Source organism: Colletotrichum spaethianum (genome assembly GCF_022836535.1).
Source record: "Colletotrichum spaethianum MAFF 239500 DNA, contig05, whole genome shotgun sequence".
Lineage (NCBI taxonomy): Eukaryota > Fungi > Ascomycota > Sordariomycetes > Glomerellales > Glomerellaceae > Colletotrichum > Colletotrichum spaethianum.
The window spans coordinates 763,362-785,259 of record NW_026054775.1 but is presented as its reverse complement, the minus strand read 5'-3'; the positions used below and the strand labels follow the sequence as shown (position 1 = coordinate 785,259).

At 53.6% G+C, this 21,898-nt stretch overlaps 7 protein-coding genes across 7 annotated transcripts; 3 read left to right on the top strand and 4 right to left on the bottom strand.

Moving 5' to 3' along the window:
* Window positions 1-89: 89 nt before the first annotated feature.
* Window positions 90-1,375, bottom strand: ColSpa_02766 (tRNA wybutosine-synthesizing protein 4; the record flags this gene model as incomplete). Its single annotated transcript, XM_049268978.1, has 2 exons — window positions 90-650; window positions 812-1,375. The coding sequence occupies 2 exons, from the start codon at window positions 1,373-1,375 to the stop codon at window positions 90-92; spliced, it is 1,125 nt and encodes a 374-aa protein (XP_049124935.1).
* Window positions 1,376-3,120: 1,745 nt separating this feature from the next.
* On the bottom strand, window positions 3,121-4,167 carry ColSpa_02765 (phosphoadenosine phosphosulfate reductase; the record flags this gene model as incomplete). Its single annotated transcript, XM_049268977.1, has 1 exon — window positions 3,121-4,167. The coding sequence occupies one exon, from the start codon at window positions 4,165-4,167 to the stop codon at window positions 3,121-3,123; it is 1,047 nt and encodes a 348-aa protein (XP_049124934.1).
* Window positions 4,168-6,677: 2,510 nt separating this feature from the next.
* Window positions 6,678-8,156, top strand: ColSpa_02764 (phosphoserine phosphatase; the record flags this gene model as incomplete). Its single annotated transcript, XM_049268976.1, has 1 exon — window positions 6,678-8,156. One exon carries the CDS (start codon window positions 6,678-6,680, stop codon window positions 8,154-8,156), a length of 1,479 nt encoding a protein of 492 aa, XP_049124933.1.
* A 352-nt stretch (window positions 8,157-8,508) lies between these two features.
* On the bottom strand, window positions 8,509-9,318 carry ColSpa_02763 (uncharacterized protein; the record flags this gene model as incomplete). Its single annotated transcript, XM_049268975.1, has 4 exons — window positions 8,509-8,613; window positions 8,678-8,853; window positions 8,923-8,974; window positions 9,199-9,318. 4 exons carry the CDS (start codon window positions 9,316-9,318, stop codon window positions 8,509-8,511), a joined length of 453 nt encoding a protein of 150 aa, XP_049124932.1.
* Window positions 9,319-12,235: 2,917 nt separating this feature from the next.
* ColSpa_02762 (palmitoyltransferase ERF2) lies at window positions 12,236-14,353 on the top strand (the record flags this gene model as incomplete). The annotated part of the gene is made up of 2 exons (XM_049268974.1): window positions 12,236-13,528; window positions 13,577-14,353. 2 exons carry the CDS (start codon window positions 12,236-12,238, stop codon window positions 14,351-14,353), a joined length of 2,070 nt encoding a protein of 689 aa, XP_049124931.1.
* Window positions 14,354-14,937: 584 nt separating this feature from the next.
* ColSpa_02761 (uncharacterized protein) lies at window positions 14,938-15,789 on the top strand (the record flags this gene model as incomplete). Its single annotated transcript, XM_049268973.1, has 1 exon — window positions 14,938-15,789. The coding sequence occupies one exon, from the start codon at window positions 14,938-14,940 to the stop codon at window positions 15,787-15,789; it is 852 nt and encodes a 283-aa protein (XP_049124930.1).
* Window positions 15,790-18,776: 2,987 nt separating this feature from the next.
* Window positions 18,777-20,410, bottom strand: ColSpa_02760 (uncharacterized protein; the record flags this gene model as incomplete). The annotated part of the gene is made up of 2 exons (XM_049268972.1): window positions 18,777-18,866; window positions 18,896-20,410. The coding sequence occupies 2 exons, from the start codon at window positions 20,408-20,410 to the stop codon at window positions 18,777-18,779; spliced, it is 1,605 nt and encodes a 534-aa protein (XP_049124929.1).
* Between the last annotated feature and the right edge of the window lie 1,488 nt (window positions 20,411-21,898).

Below are 21,898 nucleotides of genomic sequence, written 5' to 3'. Positions count from 1 at the left end.
GCAGTAGGGTGATGGGGAATGCGAAAGTGTACAACAATCATGCTACTGGTGGGATAGAGACAAAAGTGTATAGATGGCGAATGAATTGGTCACATCAGCCCATGGAGTTCGTATTCAGGCAGCCCGACCGGGTCCTCTGATGGAGGTTCCCGGCTCTCAGTCTGAGACTGAGAATGCGTTTGCGTCTTCTGTCTAGCGGCCAGCAACTCTTCTTTGCGACGTAAACCCTCGGCCCTCTTGCGCTCTCTCCGGGCAGCAGCGTCCTCCCACTCCACACCCCCTTCGCCCAGCTTGGGCGGAGGCCCCGCCAAGGCGTCTTGCAAGGCGGCCCGGAACCTCGCGATCCTTGCCGCGTTCTCTGTGAAGCGCTCATTGGCAATCTGCATCAGATCCCGCAGGTAGTCCACTGAGACGGTGCAGTGTCGGGCATCGTCGCTATCGTCGACGTAGCCGATCAAGGACTCGAGTGCTAGGCCCATTGTCCTGACCCCCACCATGGGCGTCACCGGCGACGATGAGTCGTCTTGCAGTTCGGTGGCAGTGATGGTGGGGAGCAGGTTCAGGGCGCCGCTTTCCCGGAAACCGGCTGCGAATGCGCATTTGAGCAGGAGCTGAGCGTGCGCCAGGGAAGCCGTGAGGACATGGAGAATCTACGGTGGGTTTGGTTAGTTGGCCATGTGAGCGCCGTGTATGCAGGATGTGGTATGGAAGGTTCCAAGGTGACATCGGCCTCGACGTGAGGGAGTTCAGATGTGGCAGGCAAGGAGTGGGAAGAGGTGGGTGTGTGCATGAGGTGAAAAGGACTGCATACCATGGGCTCGAACTTGAAGTGAATGAGCCGCTTTCTCCGCCGCCCAGGCTGAGCGCTGCCCGACTCTCCGGCCACGCTTTGGGCGGTTGCCTCCTTCTCGCCCACGAGACCTAGCAGGTGCAACAGCTTCTCGTCGCCATCGTTCGATTCAGGTACGGGATCATGCGATACGAATAGCCACGTGCCGCCGCCTCCCTTTCCCCCGGGGCCTGCTATCGTCGCGATGGTGCTACTGTTGTCGTCACTCTGAGTTGCCGACTGAGAATGGGGCTCGCCAAAGGCGGCCGTCCCAGTGGAAGCAGAAGCTGGCACCACTGCCGCCCTGCGACCTTCGAGGAAAACGCTCACTCGCCCCGCGCAGCTGCTCGTTGTGACAAAACCGTCAAGGGCATTGAGCTCGTCGATCAACTCACGGATGCCGACGTCCACGGAGCCCTTGGGCGAGGCGTCCGTGTACTCGGCGTCGGGCACGCTCAGTTGCTCCAGGATCTTGTGCTTGCGAGTCGTGAACGAGACCGGCGGGGAGGGCAGATGTTGCCTCACTCGATGTTGCTGCGGCGCCATGATTTCCGTGATTTAGTGGGGTTGCAAGGGAACATTCAGAAAAACACAGGGCTTGTGAAGTATGCGTCGCGTCTGTTTGTGGTCCGCGGCCGGCAGGATCCGGGGAGACTTCAGGCGTTTGGGCTGCTTTGCTTTCGGGAAGAGAGGCCGGCGTGTAAGTGAGGTCGACTACCACAGAGTTACCCACGACGAAAAAAAGTGTGTGTGGTGGTTGCAGGTCTGCGATGTACCTCCACAGTGTCTGTTATGAACGCATGCACAGTGCCCTGTCGGGATGCGAGCCGACGGACCAAGCTTATTTCATATTACCCAACCCTCTCGATGCCACCTCGCAGGGCCAAGTGAACCAGGCTATTTCACGGCTGAATCAGGCTATCTGGCGGTGTAGTGGTGTTGCGGTTTTAATATCAAGTCTGACTCTGCCAAGTCAGTATTTATTGCCCACATGTGCCGTCCTGGTTGTCTATTCGGTTGACGGAGCCAGCAACTTGGAACTACATAGAGCATGCCAGTTTTTCGAGCGGTTTTATATGATACCAAGACTTTTGCAGATTGCCTGTTTCCTTCTTATGGTGACTTCGTCGCTTCGTCAGGACTGGGGGAGACGGGCAGTGCACTTACGTGACCCGGGTCTAGACCATTGCCTCGATTCTTACACATTCGCATGATCTCGGCTTGCCTGCAAACCTCTGTCGGGCTTCACGTGAGCCGTAGTGTAAAGAGACAGCCGAGTAATTATTCGTTTAGTGGGATGGGTTAAGGCATTAAACTTTTGACAATCTGTATTGCGGAACGTTAAGAATGTACAAAATAAGTTTCCATCGAATCGGCGTACATAAACAGCCAGCTCCCAGCTGATCTAATCAATATCACATAATACTACAGGAGATAATAAAGAACGCCTTGAGTATGAATCTTCTCAAAATAATATTACCTCCAGGCTGCAGGTCCGTCCCGTACAAAGTCATTTAATCTAAGGCAGACCGGAAACGAGTGAGAGCGAACTGCGCACTAAACCAAACAGCGCCTTGTTGAGTAGCATTCTCACAAGTCCTCATACATCTTTCAAGTTCCATGAATTGTATTGTTACATGAGAATGGCGGTATGGCCCAACGAGGAGAGCCATCGCTTTTGTTAACGGACGTCGTATCTGTCATCGCGACGCTCAAGTCGTGCGCATTCATCCTTGACAACAATCGTTGCGATAGAAGAGCCAGAGCAGCGACCGCAAAATATCCGTTCGTTTTCTTTAGCGTGACTCCTGACCGATTTTCGCATTGTGGAAGGTGGTCACGAGACAGCATGTGAGCCAATATATTTGTAAGATAAGCTTTTGGAGGGGCACGTCAGTGTTCTAGCAATATTGCGGCAAATTGTATACACTATCTGTTAGGGGCTTATGGGCCGACATCTGCAGTTCCCACTTATATCCCGGATGCGGGGTGTTAGCGGGACGCAAAGTTGGAGCCTCACAACGTCCTCTCTTACTTCTAACTCACATCATTCAAGTATCTTCATGTTGATTCATCGTGTTTCGATTATCCTATCTACGAAGTAGGATCGAGTACCTGCGAAACGCTAGATACCTACTGGCCTATGGCCTAAACCCATCCGGAGCGCCAGCATGCTGTCCTGTACCGTCCTTTGGTTTTTGAACCCCCAAAACGCCGTCATGCATCATATATACAGGTCATTATAAAAAAGCAGAAAAAAGAGAAGAAAAAAAAAGAGCCCGCTGAACGCTTCATACGGATGCAATGGCCTGCTCCTCCTTCTCGGCCTTGACGACGGGCGCGATGGCGGCCTCGCCCTGCTTCTCCGCCTCGGCAGATGACGACGGCGCAGCCTTCTTGGCCTCAACGGCCTTGCGCTCCATCTCCTCGAGGTACTGGGCGTACCGCGACTTCTTGTTGTGAATGCCGCACTCGGTCTTCTGCTGACCTTTCCAGCGACCGGCACGCTCGTCCTCGCCATCCTTGACAGGAACGGTTGAGTGCCAGTCGCCGATGGACTTGTAACCCCGGTCAAGCAGGTCGTTGTACGGCACGTTGTGGGTCTTGATGTATTCCTGCACCTGCTTGAAGGACCAGTTGACCATAGGGTTGATCTTGATGACGCCGCGCTCATCGTCAACCTCGATGATGGGAATCGTGTCGCGGGCACCGCCCTGGGAGCGGCGACGGCCGGTAAGGATAGCGGCAACGCCGAGTTCCTGGTACGCACGCTGGAGGGGCTCAACCTTTGCGATCCAGTCGTACATTTCTGACTCGGTCTCCCACAGGTTGGGACCGTACATGGCCTCGAACTCTTCAGTGGAGTTGACGCCGTAGGGCTTGAAGATGTGCAGCTTGACGTTGGGGTAGCGTTCCTTGATGCGGTCGACGAGGTTATGGGTCTCCTTGAAGTGGTAGAGGGTATCAAGGAAGATGAGGTCGACGTTGGCGGCGGCGGGGTTCTCCTTCTGGATTTTGGAGAGCATGTCGAGGGTGACGAGGCCCGTCAGACCGAAAGCCGTCGATTGGAAAAGGTTGGGAAACATGACCTTGGCGAAACGGAGGATGTCGAGGGGGTGCATGTTCTCAAGCTGGTCGTTGAGGTGCTTGAGGTGCGGCTGGGTAAGTGAGATGAGTGGGAGCGCGGGAATGGATGACGCCGTCGACGAGGCATCTGTGGCGGAACCATATCCGGACTCAACCTCAGCGCGGTCCAGTTTTGCGGTCTCGACGGCGTTCAACCGAGGAGACGATGCCACAGAGGACGTCCGGGTCGCGGATTCGACGGCAGACGACATTTTCGAAGTGTCTGAGGAATGGTAGAAGAATTGGGTGAAGACGTGTGCGTTTGGGATACACTAGGGGTGTATGACGAGTGTGCTTGTAAGAGGGTGTGTCGAAAACCCGGGGTATGTTCACTCAGCACAGTTTTGGTCAAGAGGGATAAACTGAAATACAGATGACGCAAGAGATAGATCTAGGGAAAGGTTCAGTTTCTGAAGTAGAGGAAGAGGAGGCAGGAGGTTTTGTTTTATGAGGACGAAGAGGTAGGCAAGCAGGCAGAACTTACACCGCAGGAAGGAGGCGGGAAGAGTATCATATTGTTGGGCATTGGGTCATCACCAAGCAATGTTACTAATTTGGTTTCCGCCGGTTTCTCAAACAGCACCCGATCGAACCAAAGGCCGACGGACCTCCAGAGCCCGCTCAAACTATTGCGCAATCGCAGCTTGTCCGGAGCATCTGGGCATCTGGATTGAACAAGCGTCGAGGAATTTGCATCTCTAAGCACGAGGCGTGGTCTGGGAGTAATCACGACATCGACGCTAAACCTTTCGTGATGAATGAGACAAAACATGATTGGTTACAGGACGCAGGGTTGGCTCCGTACCGTGGACATCCCGCAATTGCGCCATCGCCCCGGGAGCCGGAGTGGATTTGGAAATGGCAAAAGTTTGCCCTCCAGCCGGCTCCGGCAGCCGGGAGCCGTGACCTCATGAGTATACATATTGGGGCCGGTTCCGCCGTATCTATCAACATCATGAATGCCCCTGAAATGATGCTCATGATGAGCGTTGGCGCGAAAACGGGGGAAAAAAGGGACTCGTTCGAGCAGGAACACTGGCGTAAATTCGCCATGATGATGCAAGAAGACGTGATTCCGCCCGGACCACTAGTCGGCTTGGCCTAGTGGATGCGGCAACGGCACTCGGCGGTCGGCCGGCACGGTAGTCGGCGGTCTAACCGGCCGTCGGCATGAAGGTTGCCGGAGACTGTTGTTCTGTGACCGCCAACTTGAAAACGGGCGTCAGCATCCCGCGTTGGCCAACGAATCTCTATCCTTGACACCCGACCAGTCAACCTACGAGGAACCAAGGTATCATCCATGATTACCCGCCGCGGAAATTTCTGACAAACCCACCTTGGGTTTCAACGAGAGATGTGCCTCAACCTTTATCACCGCCCGAGGCCTCGCTTGCCGACGTCTTTCCCGAGGATGTTCGCCGTTTTCGGCGCGTCTTAAACATGATGCCAGCTTTGTCTGAAGAAACCTAGTTTCTTCACCACGATCCGTCCGTGACTCGGAAACAATAGGCTTCCAACGGGAAACGGACCAAACCAAGACTTCTTGGCGATTCGTTTCTTTGGACAACTTTTCGACAACCATAGGCAAGTCCATTCGCTTGACCAGACACCCGAGAGGCCACTTGGGTGACCGCTCATCCATCTCACGTGCCAGTCCAACGAACAATCAAGACTAGGACGCCGGTTGCGGATGCCCAGAGCAGGAGCCAACACTCTGGACACATCACATTCAGTCATCCGTTTCTGCGTCTGGTGGAAGCGTGCGACTTATTCCCGCTTGGGTCCATTCTCTGTCAGCGGAGCCTGCTCCTGAACCTGAAAGCCATGGTTAGTTAGCGGCTGCCGCGGCGAGCGGTGAATGTGCATCTTACCTCTTACTGCAGACCTCATCAGTTGCCAGTTGCCAATTATCCTGGCAAAAGAGGCTGAGGCCAGTGTGCGTTCTGCGCACGCTAGTACGGTGATAGGGCTGTGCTGGCATCGTCCCTGACGGTCTCCCACCCCTGAAGACTGACGTCGGCAAATTCGGACGAGGCTGATGGTCCCGCAGATCCGGGAGTGACATCTTGCTCAACTCACGTGTTCGGACTCCGGCGCAAGGCGTTCCCCTTCGGCGCGCCGCTAAACCTTGCCGCAAGCCGATCTCAGAGTGATGTAATGAAACTTCACCGTATTGTTCGTTCCTCACCTTAGCTTGCCATGTCAAAATTTTTAGAGGGGTAAACACGTGATTTTGGCGTCCACCTCTCCGCTGGATGGGACGGCTGCAGCCAATCAGGCGCTGTCCAACGCCTCGGACACGGGAACAGTGGATCCTAGCCGGCTCCGGACCAGTGACGGCGAGGAGGGGCACACACAGTCAGACTCACAGTGCCAGCGGGCGGGCGCTGCACCAGCCTCCGCCGCGTCCAGTGTCCCTCACTCGTCTGTCGTCCAACTAGACATACATGTTTTACTTTCGAAACATGAGGGACGGTTTGCTGAATCTTTAAGGTTTCCTTCACCAAGCCGCGCCTCCGATCTCTCTCACTTTTCCCATACCCTTGCCTCTCTGCGCCATCCCTCGCTAAAGTCGCTGCTGCTGTCGCTGACAGCTGTGTCGCTGCAGGTTGCTCCCTCCTGCATCGTCTGTCTCTTGCCTGTGCCCTGTTGCGCCCGTCATCCCGACCCAGCCTGCTCTGTCTACCCAGCTTGCGACCCCCGCCGCAAAATAGTATCCGCCATGGCCGACGCAAGCCCCGCCAAGTCGACGACGTCGCCGCGACCTCAGCTCGCCTCATCCATGAGGAGCAGCTCGTTTCTGCGCGAGCACCAGCAGTACCGGCCTCCGCAGCATCCCGAGAGTCGCTTCGGCATCGACACCGTCGTCGAGGACCTGAGCAACGTAGCCGTCTCGCCGCCCAAGCACGCTCACAACCATAACCACAAGCATTATGCTGGCTTCAACGGAATTCCTTCCGAGGACAATCCGCCTACCATCCGCAGCGGCTTGAATCACAGCTACTCGCACCCGAACTGTGCGCCTGTCGGGGGCAAGAAGCAGTCTCGCCTGGTCGCAACGCTATTCTATAAACCGAATGGCGACAGCCACGCGACCGCAGCATCTGGTGGCAGCGGCGTCGCATCGCCGCCCAAGTCGACCTCCGAGAACTCCAGCAGTAAGGATTCTCTTCCGGCCAACTTTGCGCCTACGCAGGACCCCGAATCCTTCCCGCTTGAACCCCCGACGCAGGAGCCCGAGAAGCTCGACCACTTGTATGGCTCGTACGTCTCGCCCATGTGCGTGACTTCGTTCCTGCACCTGATGTCGACCTTTCCTCTGCCCGCTGGCGAGACCGACTACAGCTCGTCGCATCGCTGCCTTGATAGCCAGGAGAACCCGCGAGTCGTGGAATTGACCCTCGACCCGGCCCCTTGCCAGAGCTACCTCAGCCTGACCGACCTGCGGAGACACGAGCTTATCTACCGTTTCGAGAGAGAATGGAGCGTCGACGTCGCGCTGCAGCCCGACACCCTGTGGCGCCGCCACCCTAGACTGGTCGTTTTCGACATGGACAGCACACTCATCACGCAAGAGGTGATTGACCTGCTCGCCGCGACCATCAAGGACCCGCCCGACCTGGCCGCGCGCGTCGCAGACATCACCCACCGCGCCATGCTCGGCGAGCTCGAGTTCGACGCCGCGTTCCGCGAGCGTGTGCAGCTTCTGAGGGGCCTTCCCGCGTCCTTCTTCGAGCAGCTGAGACCCGTCCTGGACGTGACCAAGGGTGTGCCTCGTCTGATCAAGGCCTTGAAGCGCCTCGGTGTGAAGACCGCAGTGCTTTCTGGTGGATTCCTCCCTCTCACAAGCTGGCTGGCCGGAGAGCTAGGCATTGACTACGCGCACGCCAACGAGGTGGTCATTGATGACGCCGGCAAGCTCACGGGAGAGGTCAAGGATCTTATCGTAGGCAAGGAGAGGAAGCGCGACCTCTTGGTCGAGATTGCTGGCAAGGAGGGCATCGACCTGTCGCAGGTCATTGCCGTAGGCGACGGCGCGAACGATCTCCTGATGATGGGGGCGGCGGGATTGGGCGTTGCCTGGAACGCGAAGCCGATGGTGCAGATGGAGGCCGACACGAGGCTGAACAGCGAGAGCCTTCTGGATCTGCTGTACCTGTTTGGTTTCACCGGACACGAGATTGAGCAGCTTTCTTCGTAATTTGGGAGCACGTAGACGAGAGAGGTGAGGCGCAGGCCCTGTGGTGTTGTGGGCAACCCCAAAGGCATTGCAGTCTTTTTTGGGAGTACTTTTTACACGCCCTCATGATTCAATTGCACGTCATTGAAATTCTGGCGCAAAAATCGCTCGGATGTTCCTCTCAACAGCCGTCAGAGCTTCAATCTGACGAACGCGAGCCAATGGGTGATGTTGCCGTGATATTGGTGACTGGTGTCAAAGGTGGAAATCGTGGTAAAATCTGAATTCTCCCTATCTACACATGAAAACCACCTTCCGCCCGTTGCACTGCTCGCGCAAAAACACTTCTCAACACAGGTATCTTCAGAGTTCTTTAAGGGTAGCCGTCCTTGCCCCACTTGTTGTACTTGTCGTGCAGTTCCTGTGTCATATTCGTCAGCATGGAAGCGTTCTTCTGCTTCAAATCCCGAGAAATACACTGCGTCTGGCCTAAACACCACGAGCAGCTCTCCATCGAAGGATCTGGGGAATCGTGAACGCACCTTGGGGAGGGTAACGTCGGGGATGATGACGGTGTTGACGGCGCTGGGAGCGTCCTTGGGCTCGTTGCTGGGGTTGCCGCCGGGGTGGTACTTGTACTTGCCCGCGCCTTCGGTCTCCCAGGGCATACCGGCCTTCAGCACGGGGCTCTCGGAGGTAGAGGAGGTGGGGGAGCGGCCTGCGCGAAAAAGACGTTAGCGACTGTCGAGCGTGCCGAGAAGGGGGGCGATGGTTCGTGGAGACATACCGAAGTAGAGGCCGGCACCGCCGAGGGCAGCAACCATAACGCCGCCGAGGATCTGTATAACGAAAATTCAATTAGCCTTCAATTGTTTTCTTCTCCCGCGCAAAGCCGCCGTAGCCCGAACCATCCACTTCCTCTTGCGAATCAGTCTTCGTGGGCCAGTCACATGTGCGTATGTCGGCTGGCATCGAAGTCCGGCTTCGCAGGGAGAAGTATTGGTGGAGAAAGGCGTTTGGTGATGTAAGGGTTTCGGCTGGATGGAACTGGGATATCACGCACGATGAGTTCGGGGTTGCGCTTGGACTCCTGGGTGAGCTGCTGCTTGGCCTGGGCCTGCTGCTCCTGAGTGAGGCGGCGGACCGTCGTAGAGAAGGCGCGGCGGGCGACGAAGGAGGCCATTGTTGCGGTGGTTGGACGTGTGGTCGTTGGGGAGTGGATGTTGTGAGGTGAGGTTCGGCTGTCGTATGATTTCGGAGCTTCAGGTTCGTTCGGTCGAGACAGAATCCCAAGGTTGAAATTCGGGAGAAACGATTGGCCGGGCTTAGGGGCGATCATGATTGGCCAATCCAGAGTTATGTGGGCATTACCTCATCCTGCAGCGTTTTATTGCATTTTATCTGACTAAACGAGCTTGGGAAGATACCCGGCGTGTCTATGTCTGTCCGTGCGTGTTCTTCCACGTTCCGTACTGAACGATTGTTTTCGTTTGGTTGCGCCGAAAAGCAGCCCGTACAGCCAGCGGGTAGAACCAGCTGCTTTTCTGCAATGCTGATAGGACAGAGAATCGCATTGCTTCTGGGCTGATAGCGGCCCTGTGCCGTCTGATGCAGCACACTTCTTGGACGACACCACAGTCACAGGGCTCCACGAACATTAGCAACGGCTCCATGAATATCTGGGACACCAGTGCTATCCCATGGACTGCCAGGAGAAGCCATTCCCCCAAAGCGCGAGAATGCAATTTAGATTAGTGGCAAGCCGTTTTAGTCCAACAGGAAATATCAAAGTAGTTGTTTGGAGAAAATATCAAATTAGCGTCTCATGGCAGTCTATGGAATCCAAGGTGAAGGTATGCCAGTCTGATGTCTCAGAATCGTACATATCAACACCATGTTTGCCTTTCAAGATATGGTTTATAATGTTTTCTTTCAACAGTACTATATCAATTGCTTTGAAATAGCCCCCAAATGCTGAAACACACCACAATCATATCATCTCAAAGCTCTCCAAACAACTGTACTCAGGCGTATATTCCGCTGGCATTCGCTGGTCATCCGCCTGTGGGGAGAAGCAACCACTTAGTTCACATACACTTTCGCGCCTAGTTTCCAGTGACAGTCCCTGTCCTTGCCAAGCACTATACATCCGATAGCCAAGAGCGTGACAACTTCTGAAGAAACCAAGGCGGTCCGGCGATTTCTACCACGAACGGGCTGGAAGATTTCTCCGGAACACCATCAAGTTGAAGTGGTTTAAGCAAGCTCGGGACCCATTAGAGTGGTGGTTAATGCGCCTTTAAGTCCATTGGGCTCACCTTCTACAGGTGGTGTTATGGACAAGGAGATAGACATCGTTGTGGTTATTGGCTCCTATCAGAAGACGTTGCTGACCCATCTAGCAAAGATGCTTGCCAGCAAGCCTGTGCTTTAAGCAGCTGAGAGGGCTGCCGAGCTCGGTGCATTTGCCGAGACACGCAGGTGTTGTCAAAAACTTGAATTAATCATAGGACTGTTCGAGGAATGGATTGGACGGGATAAACCATGCAGCGAACAATATGCCATAACGCGACGGACGGGACGATTTTATGTGCATGCCCGTGTCAATACTATCAGCATGATGAAAACCATGAATTTTCAAGCAGCGAAACCCATGGACAACAAATGGGGGCTAAAGCATCTGGAGCCAACAGATAATCGTGATAGGCGTGTGTAATTGGTCTGCTTGTGCCGTGGCTCAAGCGTCTCCCTAGAAATTGATGCGGGATAGAGATTTCCCGAATGGGGACCAACCCGGCAGGACGGCAAGATCATTACGGGAACCCTCAGCGTTACAACAGCTTCAATGGCTCCAAAAGAGGGGCACGACGCGTTCCAAACTGCCATATAGCCTACGGGTCAAGAGCAAGACCAAAACAACGCTTAGTATTGCGGACATGTCGTCGTTGGAGCTGGAGACACAAAGGTCAAGAAGCATCGGGAGACTGCAGACTTAAGCAACAACCAAGGCTAGAACGGCCGTAGTCTGTGCGCCCTTTTGTGCCGGCGCTCAATGATACTCTAGTTGAACCATTTGTCCGTCGTCCCAGGACTATTATCCTTCCTTCGCCGTAGCAATGCAAACCATCGCGGGCGCGGCGCGGTGTTGGTCTGTTGCTGCCGTGGTAATTTAAAGCCAACGCCTAAATTCGGCAATTGTAATCAAATGGGGTCTGGCCTGGCTGAGCCCGCACTGCATAAAGATAGCGGCCAAAGCCGCTAGAGGGGCTCGAGCGCACTCGCTACCGTAGATGTGAGGAAGGCCTGTGAAGACTTGTTAGTGATGACAGGCGGCAGCTGCACGTTGCGTCAACGAGGCTAGCCTCTTCCAGAGCATTATGCAGCCTTGTGCATAATGGATGCACAAAGCACAGACTCTCAGGTCGTGCCTGGTGGCCCCTTAAGGTGGGTATCCCAGTCCGGCCCATCATAGATTGTCCCCCGTGCAACTGTGCCTGCTGCGCTCCAATCCTCGTCTCCCCCGTCTCTCGAGGTGTGTTGGACAAACCCCATGCTTTTTCCCTGCGCCGGCTAGGTCGATTTCAGGTCTCGAAAAAGAAACACCGAGGCAAGACAAGTTCCAAAGTCTGGTCGACCTTTTCTCTTCGCTTCGTTCTTTGTCACGGCTCGCCCGCCATCCCATCCTTCCTTTCTCCGTCCTTCCCTACTAAGCACGAATTCAATACGACGCGAATACTCATCCGTTCACTACTTCGCCTTAATCCACGGGCCCTTTCTTATTCCTTCACACGACCTTTTGATACCGACTCCCACCACAGACCTTTGCGCTTGAGCCTTTTCCAAACTTTCTACGACGCACCTGCCGAGCAGCCCGAGCCCACCGTACCGCGCGACGTTCATCACATCGTCGCCGTCAAAGCGCCAAATTTAAGTCCGACTACGACTCTTCTTGACCTCTCCCCGACAGGACCTCGAACCGAGTCTTTCCGATTCCACCATCTCTCGATTACCGCGTCAATAGCGACATGTTATAGTGGAGGAAACCCGCAACCATTGAGAGAAATATTGCGCCGTCGTGCATCCGATAGCAGCGCTCGACGATGACGTCCAAAGACCAGGCCGCTGGTGCCAACGCTTCGGCCGGCGATGATGGCTTTCCGAAACCACAGTTTCCTGGGCGCTCCGACCGACCAGGCCCGCCGAGTATCATCTCGTCGCGAATGACCGATATTGCATCCGACGATGGCGGGGAAGCCGCAGCGCAGACCCTCTCCGAAAACACTGGAAGAAAATCAGCCCTGGCCTCGGACTCCGTCTCACGCCCAGGAACCGCGAAGACGGGAATGTCTGGACCCTGGGAGGGCCGCCGACGAGGCCCGCCTCCACGGATGAATTACATCACGAGTCTCAACGAGAAGAGGGGCAGCACCGGGGCTGGTAGTGCCGCTGGCTCCATCAGCAGTCGGCCGCCAAGCTCAGCAAGCCGCAGCCATGTGCCGTCCCTCACGTCTTCGGCCTTCTTTCGTCCCATGAGTTCACAGAAGCTGCAGGCCCAGCGTGGCGGTTCCCGGCCCGTAACTCGTCAACAACCTACATTCGAGGACGCCGAGCACGAACCCGGCCAGAGTGCCGCAGCAGCCGCAGCTGTTGCCAGCGGCGGACCGAATGCTCGACACAGCGTAATTTCCAATCCTGTATTGAATCCTGTCGCCCGTCTTCAACGGCAGCTCAGCGACGACGGCGAGATGCGGGCGCCCCCATCCCGCGGAACCGAGTATACTGACCAGGGAACCTACGATCGAATCACTGCGAACACGAGTCCAACACATGGCCACTATGCCGCTGGCAGCATGTCTGAAAGTGTTACCCCGTTGCAACGAAACCAGCGCAACAGTCGAAACCTAAGCGTCAACGTTGACAGAGGCTATAAGGAACGGGGCAGTCAACCCAGCCCCGCCAAGTCTCCGCGGTCTTTCCGCTCCAGCTTTCTTTTGCCGGGACGGAGTGATACGGGCCAGAACAAGTCCAACCGGAACCTGCCAGGCGGAGAAAAGCTTTCTTCAACTGCCTCGACCCCTCAGCTTAACACAGTCGACTCGTCCAGGCCTGCCGACAAGAACAATTTGAGGATGTCACGGTCAAATCTTGGCTATGTCTTCCAGTATTTCGAGGGCAACACCGTCTTCTGCATAGGCGGGCGGTTCCAAAACACGAAGCACAGGCCGGTCAATGTGGCTACCGGCTTGTTCATTGTCATTCCGGCAGTCCTCTTCTTCGTCTTCTCCGCGCCTTGGATATGGTACAACATCAGCCCCGCCATTCCCATTACTTTCGCGTACCTGTTCTACATTTGCATCTCTTCCTTCCTCCATGCTTCCGTGTCAGATCCCGGCGTAAGTTGTGACTCTTGCTGTGGTAATGCCATTGCTGACAGCTCCTAGATTCTGCCTCGAAACCTTCATGCCTTTCCTCCTGCAGAACCGACCGAGGATCCTCTCCGACTTGGCCCGCCGACTAACGACTGGACGCTGATAAAATCGGCCGAGTCATCGACGGCCGCCATGGAAGTTCCAGTCAAGCATTGTAGAACATGTAATATTTGGCGACCTCCCCGGGCCCATCACTGCCGCCTCTGCGATAATTGCATCGAGACTCACGACCACCACTGCGTCTGGCTCAACAACTGCGTTGGACGGCGCAACTACCGCTATTTCTTTGCCTTTGTGTCCTCGGCCACATTCCTCTCCCTCTACCTTCTCGGCGCCTCGCTCAGCCAGATCCTAATTCACATGAACCGGTCTGACATTTCTTTCGGCAAATCCATCGATGAATTCCGTGTACCCTTTGCAATGGTCATTTACGGCTTCGTCGCATTCCTGTACCCTGCCGCCCTCATGGGCTACCACATTTTCCTCATGGCGCGAGGCGAAACAACCAGAGAGTACATCAACTCCCATAAGTTCATCAAGGCAGAGCGCTTCCGGGCCTTTACCCAGGGAAGCATGCTCAAGAACTGGATTGTTGTCCTATGCCGGCCGAGGCCTCCCACGTACTACCAATTCAAGAAGGAGTACAACGTCGGGGACCAGCGCCTCGGTGCCTTCCGCGATCAGCCCAAGCACGACGCCCAGGGCATGGAGATGCAGAACGTGAGGCCATCAACAGGGTTTCAAGGACCCGTCTCTTTACGCAATGAAGCAAACACATCCACGACATAATTACCCATTTCTTTGATTGTTTTTCTGCGCGGCGTTGTTTATGGGAGCGATCATAAGTACAACGGATCCTGGATACCTGTAATGTATGTTTTCAATTATACCCGGCTTTACCTATTAAAGCAGGTAAACAGGCATATGCCCCGGGGCTTCTTTTCTTTAATATGGAGAAGGGGAAGCCACATTATTCCAACGGGGCAAGAACGCTTCGGAATCGGAGCTTGTAGATAGACATGCAGCAGTCGCACTTCGTTGCGCTCGCACTTAAACACTAGTTGACGCTCATAATTAAACCTGCTGGTTTCATGGTGTGTATACTTCCTGGTGAATCATTGTTCTGTTTGCTGTCAGCGACCAACAGTCAGGTGCCAAACATGTCTTCACATCACTTGCTTCAACAAGGCACGCTTGTGAATCATCCATCTGTGCTACCCGAGCAAACATTATAAAATGCCTCCCTGCACAGCTGACAGGACTCATCTATACAAAAGGCAGACGCGAAGGCAGACGCGAGGCAACTTTACGAAACATCTACACCAAACCACAACTCTATCATAATCGTAGCCACGAGAGAGGACATAATCACAATGGCCTACGTTTTCGACGGCTACTCGGAAGCCAGCTCGGCTCGGAACAGCCCCCGGAACCAACGACAACCTCTGACAGGCAGCCGGCAGCGACGAAGAGAGCAGGACGGACCTACCGGCAGCGGTGGCGGTTCTGAAGGAGTTTACTTTGGGACGGGCCGCTTTTACGAGGAGAACCTTCGGAACGAGCAGCAACGGCAGCGGGAGCGGGAGCGGGAGCAGCAGCAGCAGCAGCAGCAGCAGCAGCAGCAGACGCCGCGGTATCCTTCTTCTGGCCCTTTCGGCGGTCTGAACGGGTCGGGATTCTCGACTGGAAGTGACTGGCCTACGGACGAATGGGGTCAGGTGTTTGTGGAAGTTTTGAGAAGGACGCAGAGGAGACAACAAGGAATGGGTGATGATGGAGGCCTTGGGATGGGGTTTGGGGGCGGTGCGATGGGAGGCGGACTTGGGCAACAGGCCCCCAGAGCCGGTGAAGATATCCACTTTGAGGACTTTTTCGGTGGTACTTGGGGCAGTACCGAAGGCGGTAGGCGCGGAGGTGGTGGTAGAGGAAGGTTCGGGGCTGATGCCGGGTGGTTCGGTTTCGGTGGTGCTAGTAGAGGAGGTACCAGCTTCGGCGAGATGTTTGGGCCGTCCGACCACTCCCCTGGCGGAGCAGGGTACGGTGCCGGCGCCGGCTGCAGCTTTGGCTTTGGCGACCGGGAGTATGTCCGGCGTGGAGGGGCGGGTATGACGTGGGCTGAGTTCATGGAGCTTTTCCGGCATCGGTATGACGGTGACAGCCCCTATGGGTGTGCCGGGGGGCCTCCACCTGTTGATTTGTTTGACAACTGGCACACAGACTGGTGAAGTAACTGCCGGAAAATTCTGTATACAGTTGACATAAGCGGAGTCACTTGGACACACGGCTTTTGGGATCATAAGCGCAGCAAGGCGTCCTTAAGTTTGTATTGTAACAAGTTGAACCATGGCCATCGTGTTTGATGTGACAGTTTACTGCGCGCTTCAAGAACACCCGCTGTAGATTCAGCGGACAAGTTCAATGGTACGAGTTTGATGCCGGATGGCTGGGGGGTGTTGTTCAATCTTTTTGCGACCATATTCGGTATTCTTCTCGTGAGCCAGCTGCAAGCACTGCTGACCATCCTGCAGTTGAACAGCCTATGGCGGAGAACGACGGCAACGCCACGGAAAGCAAAGCGGCGTCTTGATTGCGGATTGGGTGTTGCTGCATCATACCTAATCTGCGAGGTACTTTTGTTCTGAGCCAATGGGTTCCGCTGGTACGGCTGTCTGATGTGACACAGAAAGCAGCCTGAATTTGCCAGTCTACGAAGCCTGGCAAGATGCCCTAAGCTCCAAATCCCCAAATTATCCTCGTTCGAAATCGGATCTCTTCATCGAAAAGAACAACGTCTGGACTCGTCACCTCATTTACTCGGTTACCTCAACATAGACATCGGCTCGACATGATCGGACCATGGATATTTCATTCGAAATCAATACGCTCGAAATGCCCTTGGTCACTAGGAAGCCTTACGCCACAGGTAATGTCTGGGATTGTCACCGGTCGATCATCACTAGACTCTATCAGGATGAGAAGAAGTCTTTAAAGCAAGTGAAACGTATCATGGAATGCGATTACAACCTCTACGCCACGTAAGTCTCGTCTGCTGGCACCGCGTTAATGTTCAAATGCCTAATTGAACGGGAAGTGAGAGAATGTTCAAAACTAGAATAAAGAACTGGCGACTTGACAGAAAGCTCAAAGAAGCTGAAGTCTTGCACATGCTTCAGCTCAAGCAGGAACGTGATGCTGTAGGGAAGAAGTCACAATTCTCCGTTCGCAACCAAGAAGTCGACAGGGAAAGACTGGTACATTATCTGAACCGGCGTCCTGACTTACGCAATAAGTTCCAAGGTTTCACTCAACAGTCGACGTATACGTCCCTTGAGATCGTTTGCCGAACACCCTCACCAGCCCTCAACAAGTCTTCTCTGACAGGGCCTCCGGATATACAGCTGCCTGACGAAATGCTGCGAATCTTCAGAAGCTACGTTGAGGGTGCATTTGAAAGTATCTGGAATATACAGGGCGGTGAACTATATGGTTATGGCCAAAAACGCGGCCGTGATCGTGTGGACAAGATGTATGCCGACCTTGGTAACGTATCAACGTTGCTGCGAAGAAACCAGTTGCAGGCTGGGTTCTGCATCCTGAATCGTAGCCTCGACTCTTTGGGCCGTCTGATCAAGGAACAAGATCCGATACTTTTCTACAACTTATCCTACTGCATCTTACAGCTGCAAGACAGAGTAGCCGAGCCTTTAATCGTCTTTGTTGATGAAATGCATGCTACAATACTAGGAAAACGACACCCCCTCAGTCTTGTGTGGAACAAATTCAGATATGTCTCACGGGACGTTCGCGAAAGAGTTTTCAGCATGATGGCTCTCAGTGCCGTTCAGTTCCTCGAAAACCGGCTGGGAATTCTGAGCACTGTGATCAATTTAGCTCTCATCCAGTCAACACAGATTCTTCACAACTTGGGTGAGACAAGCGGAAGGGAATTTCGCAAAATCCTGTGCACTTATGATGCAGCTGCCAAAGCATACTTTGCAGAAGGAGACTATCCAAGGTTTTGTGGTTGTCTTCTTGAAAAGGCTAGGCTTCAATCACTGGCACGGTAGCAAAGACGCATGGGTACGGGTTTACTCTCTAGCTCAAAAAGGGATGGAATATCCGAGAGATCTTAGTCCGGACAGGAGCTTCGTTGCTACGAGCTCTTGAGTCATCTATTATTATGGGAACTTAATAAGGTCGAACAGACCTCAAGTACTTATACATAGCTTACAAGCATGCAGAAAAGCATTTGTAGCCAGGAGATAGTCGATCCCTAGCAGTCATGTAGAAGCTCATCGAGATTTGCTAAGAGACCAGACGTGACGAGGCTCCCGAGCAATGTTGCGAGACGCTGCTTGTGACAACGACGGAAACTGGAATTATGTAAACCAGAAGAAAATGTGGCAAGAATCAGAGCGGAAGATTTCCGTTGAGCTGAAGAAGTCGGCCCACTGCGTGTTAAAAGTGCCTGTGTACCTAAAAGAGGATTTATATATGTTTAATTGGGATTGCTATATCTCATGTTCAAGTTGCGTCGGTAACTATGTGAAGGGTTTTAAACACGCCTTCGCAGATATGATCATGCAACAACAATATATGGAGATGTGCGAATCGCGCGGCCTAAGGCCACCTGTGATAGGGGCAGCTGTAATGTGCCCCCCTAAGGCTATAGTAGCTGCATTATCCCAGACGAACACGTTGTCTCCGTGTAGAGAACTGAGCCGCAGGAAAGGTTCTATCTTCAGGCGTCTGCGACTCATGTGAACCCAAATCAGTGATCGTGACGAATCCCAAAGTTCCTATTCTCACTGTAAGACCAGGAATAGTGTAAAGCACAACAGCGAAAGTAGTATGATCCATTGGAGAGAATGATACTGCAGTGAATTCTCGATAGACGAAGCTGGTAGCCACGTTCTCATAGCCAAAGTCAGGTGTAAACTTCAAGGCAAGGGTTGGCGAATCTGTCTGAGAATAGTCGGAAGTCGGGATATAGAACAAGTCATCATGCGCGCTACCTGAGTTTCGCTTGATTTGCCGATGAAAGAGGGGACCGGTATTGAATGTCCAGCATTCAATATGTAGGTATCGAGTCCATTGCGTGAAAGATGAGTCAATGCCGCCGTCTTCATGAAATGTACTCCAATCCATAACTCTGCCGTCGAGCAATTCAACCCATATTTCGGCGTCGAAGTTCTTTGTACTTTCCACCAAGTCAGGGGGTTGTAAATGGAAGTAGCCTTTGTGGCCGAACAGTCTTCTCCCATTTTGCGATACCCATGACCAGCTTGGAAAATCTGCAAGTCTGGCAAGGTTTTTGACACCTGAGCGTACTTCCCACTCCAGTCCGGCAAGAAATGCTCGCTTCAAAGTGTCGGCATCCTGCCGTGGCCAGTCCGAGGCTACTATCGGAACACCCCAATAAGACAAGCATCCCGGGTTTGCTCTCGACCACTTCTTCAAGACTCCCATAATTGCAGCAAGTCTGTCGCTGGTGAAGGTAAGCTGGCGTTCGCAGTATCTTTGGATTATGGCCCAAACGCCGTGAGCGTTGTTAATGTGGTTCCATTCTGGTCTCTCATAGTGTTCCAAACTCCCTTTATAAGCCAGGGGACGGGTGAGGTGCTCGAAGCACATCATGTCATGACATTCAAAAGACACCTCGTAGTTGGAGAAGTAGAGCCTTCGTCTAGATAGGCAGGTTTCTTGAAAAGTCCATCCTCGCGTGGCCCACTTGGACCTGGTAATTTGGTCCAGCTGCCAGTGATGACTGAAGTTTGCAATGAGCTTCTGCTGGCCAATTCGCTTGGTGATTGAAGCATGCTGTGTCCGGCTGAGAGTCAGACCCGGAAGACCGTAGCTAGGGTCTTTGGCGCCGACGGCGATAATGGTAAGCTCCGCATCCCCATAGATCTGGTCCATCTGCTCGACTTGGCTCATCTTATGAGTCTTGTCTTCTTGCCATATACAATAACGATCGATCCAAACATAACGAAAGCCAAGCTTCATGGTCGCACGCATAGAGTCTAGAATGACAGGCGGGAGGTCGTCGGGGAGGCGTGGGTATGTGTACTTTTCGGGGGGCGCACTGCCCCAGACGTAGCTGAGTGCCACGTAACGGAACTTCCGGCCAGAGTCTGCGTTGATGATACGGCCAGACTCACAGTCTATCAACTTGAAGTGGAGGACAGGTTTCCAGTCGGGAGCTGTGCGACATGTAGCGTGTTGTCTTTCACAGAGTTGTATCCAAGACCGAATAAGTCCGTAGTCAACCCGTTCTTCAAGGAGTCTTCGTCCCTGCATCGGCAACTCCATGAGTGATTGAGGAGGCTCCACGATTGTGTCCGACAGTATGGAGATCAAAGTCCCTGGAAACTCTCGATGAGCGAATCGAATCCAGGCGGTCAAGCCTCCTCCGGTTTGGGTGTTGCCGAAGTACCGAGCCGCAGTCTGACTGAACTGGCCAGGGCTCATGATCAACAGGAAGACCGAGGCTGGAGCAACCCCGGAGCCTGCTTCGCCATCTGCAATAACAAAGTCGTACAGAAGATCGGCAGGAATTGCTAGGATAACTCTACTGGTCTCACGCGTTGCTCGGCTGATGATGTGTAAAAGACCCAGGACTACTTCGCAAAAAGGGCAACTGAGAATCATGCCGGGCGGGTATTGCCCGAGTCGCTCCAGTGGCGGCCGCCAGTCCCCGACATGTTGGATGTATCTAGTCCAGCTAGTCCCAACGCCTTCAGCTGTGCGGACGCCTGGGAGGCCATCGAATCGAGCGGGGTCAAACACCTTCTGTAGGTCAAGACTGGAGCAGAGTGGACATAGTCGGTCGTCGGCAAATGACATGTTGTGGAATCCGTTGGAAGAGGCAAAGCTCATGCCGATCCATTAACAGATGTTCTTTGAGGTATGCAGAAGAGAAAGTGACCTGGGTCAAACTGCTGCCTGAAGTGTTGACGGATACCCGTTTCTGCAAGCGCCCATTGGTTCGTTAGCCCTGATTGTGATTGGCTTCATGTTCCTGTCGCAATCACTTGGCAATGTGCCGAGTGAAGAAAAGCGGCGCTAATCCAAAGAACACTTGTATTATGTCAGTCAGGAATAAACGTTGGCAAGGTCATGTTTTGTCGAATAAATAGCGAAATCAAATTAATCAGTCCCGTCGTGGTTGAAGAGACTTGCGTCAGGGGCTAATAGAATATCCCAGTTTCCTTGCATAGACTGAGTTCCCGCAGCAAACACCCAATCAAGGTCGAGCCTCATATCCAAGTCGATGCCTTCGTGGTCCTTCCCTTGATGTTTATTCGGATGATCTCCTCGCTGAGCCGGCGAGAAACTCTGAAAGCTGTCAACACCTCTCGAACCAGCTGAGCTGTCTGTCCGAGCTCGCTTCCGGGAAGGCTGCTCGCCCCGTGGCACACATCCATGAGATGGTATGTGAATACGACTGCCCTGAATCGGACGACGAGAACGAAGCTCCCAATTCCGCTGCAACATGATGAGGAAGTCTCGCGCTCGCTTGGCGCACTCCCATGACGACGACAACTCCTCCAAAGCGCGGAAGCATACGCTCAAATGTGTTGTGGTCTGGGCCATCTTCTTCCTTCTACGATGAGATATTGAGGCGAAGATCAATATGATTGCTGATGAGAATATGATGGCTACACCTTGGATATTGACTCTTCTAAGGGTATACTGTCGCTCGTAGATTTGTATTAATTTAGCTATCGCGATGGCGGCCTCGATGCACATGCGTTGTGCGTGCATGTAGCCTGGACCCTGAGGCGGCTGGGGCTGGATATAGCTCGATGACATCCATGGCCTATGAGATTGTATCACATTTTGATAGTACTGCATGCTGTGAAGAAGGCTTAGCGGACTGAGGCATGACTAATAATTAGCTGCTGTGATGACTTACTGTAGCAGAAGAACGTGTGGGAGATATGCCCCTCTGGCGTCTTCTGGGTCGACTTGGAGACTTTGAGGTAGAGACTCTTTCCATATAAACAACCTTGATACAACTCTTTCGTTGTGCGCTTGCAAAATATCCCGTGGTATCTTGGAGTTACCGTATCTGTCGCGGGATATGTTAGTTACATTAATCTGAATGAAGTGGGCGGTCATCTGAAAACAAGCGTACAATGTGTGACCTAAAGGAGCCATGATTTCACACAGCCATATCTTGCGAAGACTAAAGTCTTCGGTATGATCGCACAGAGCATCCGAAGAATCGCTTCTGTCGCTGAGTGACGTATAAGGAGCCCACAGCGTGACTCGTCTTCTTGATGCGTCTTTTCTTGGCTTCTGCACTGTGATGTCGTCCATGCTGATACG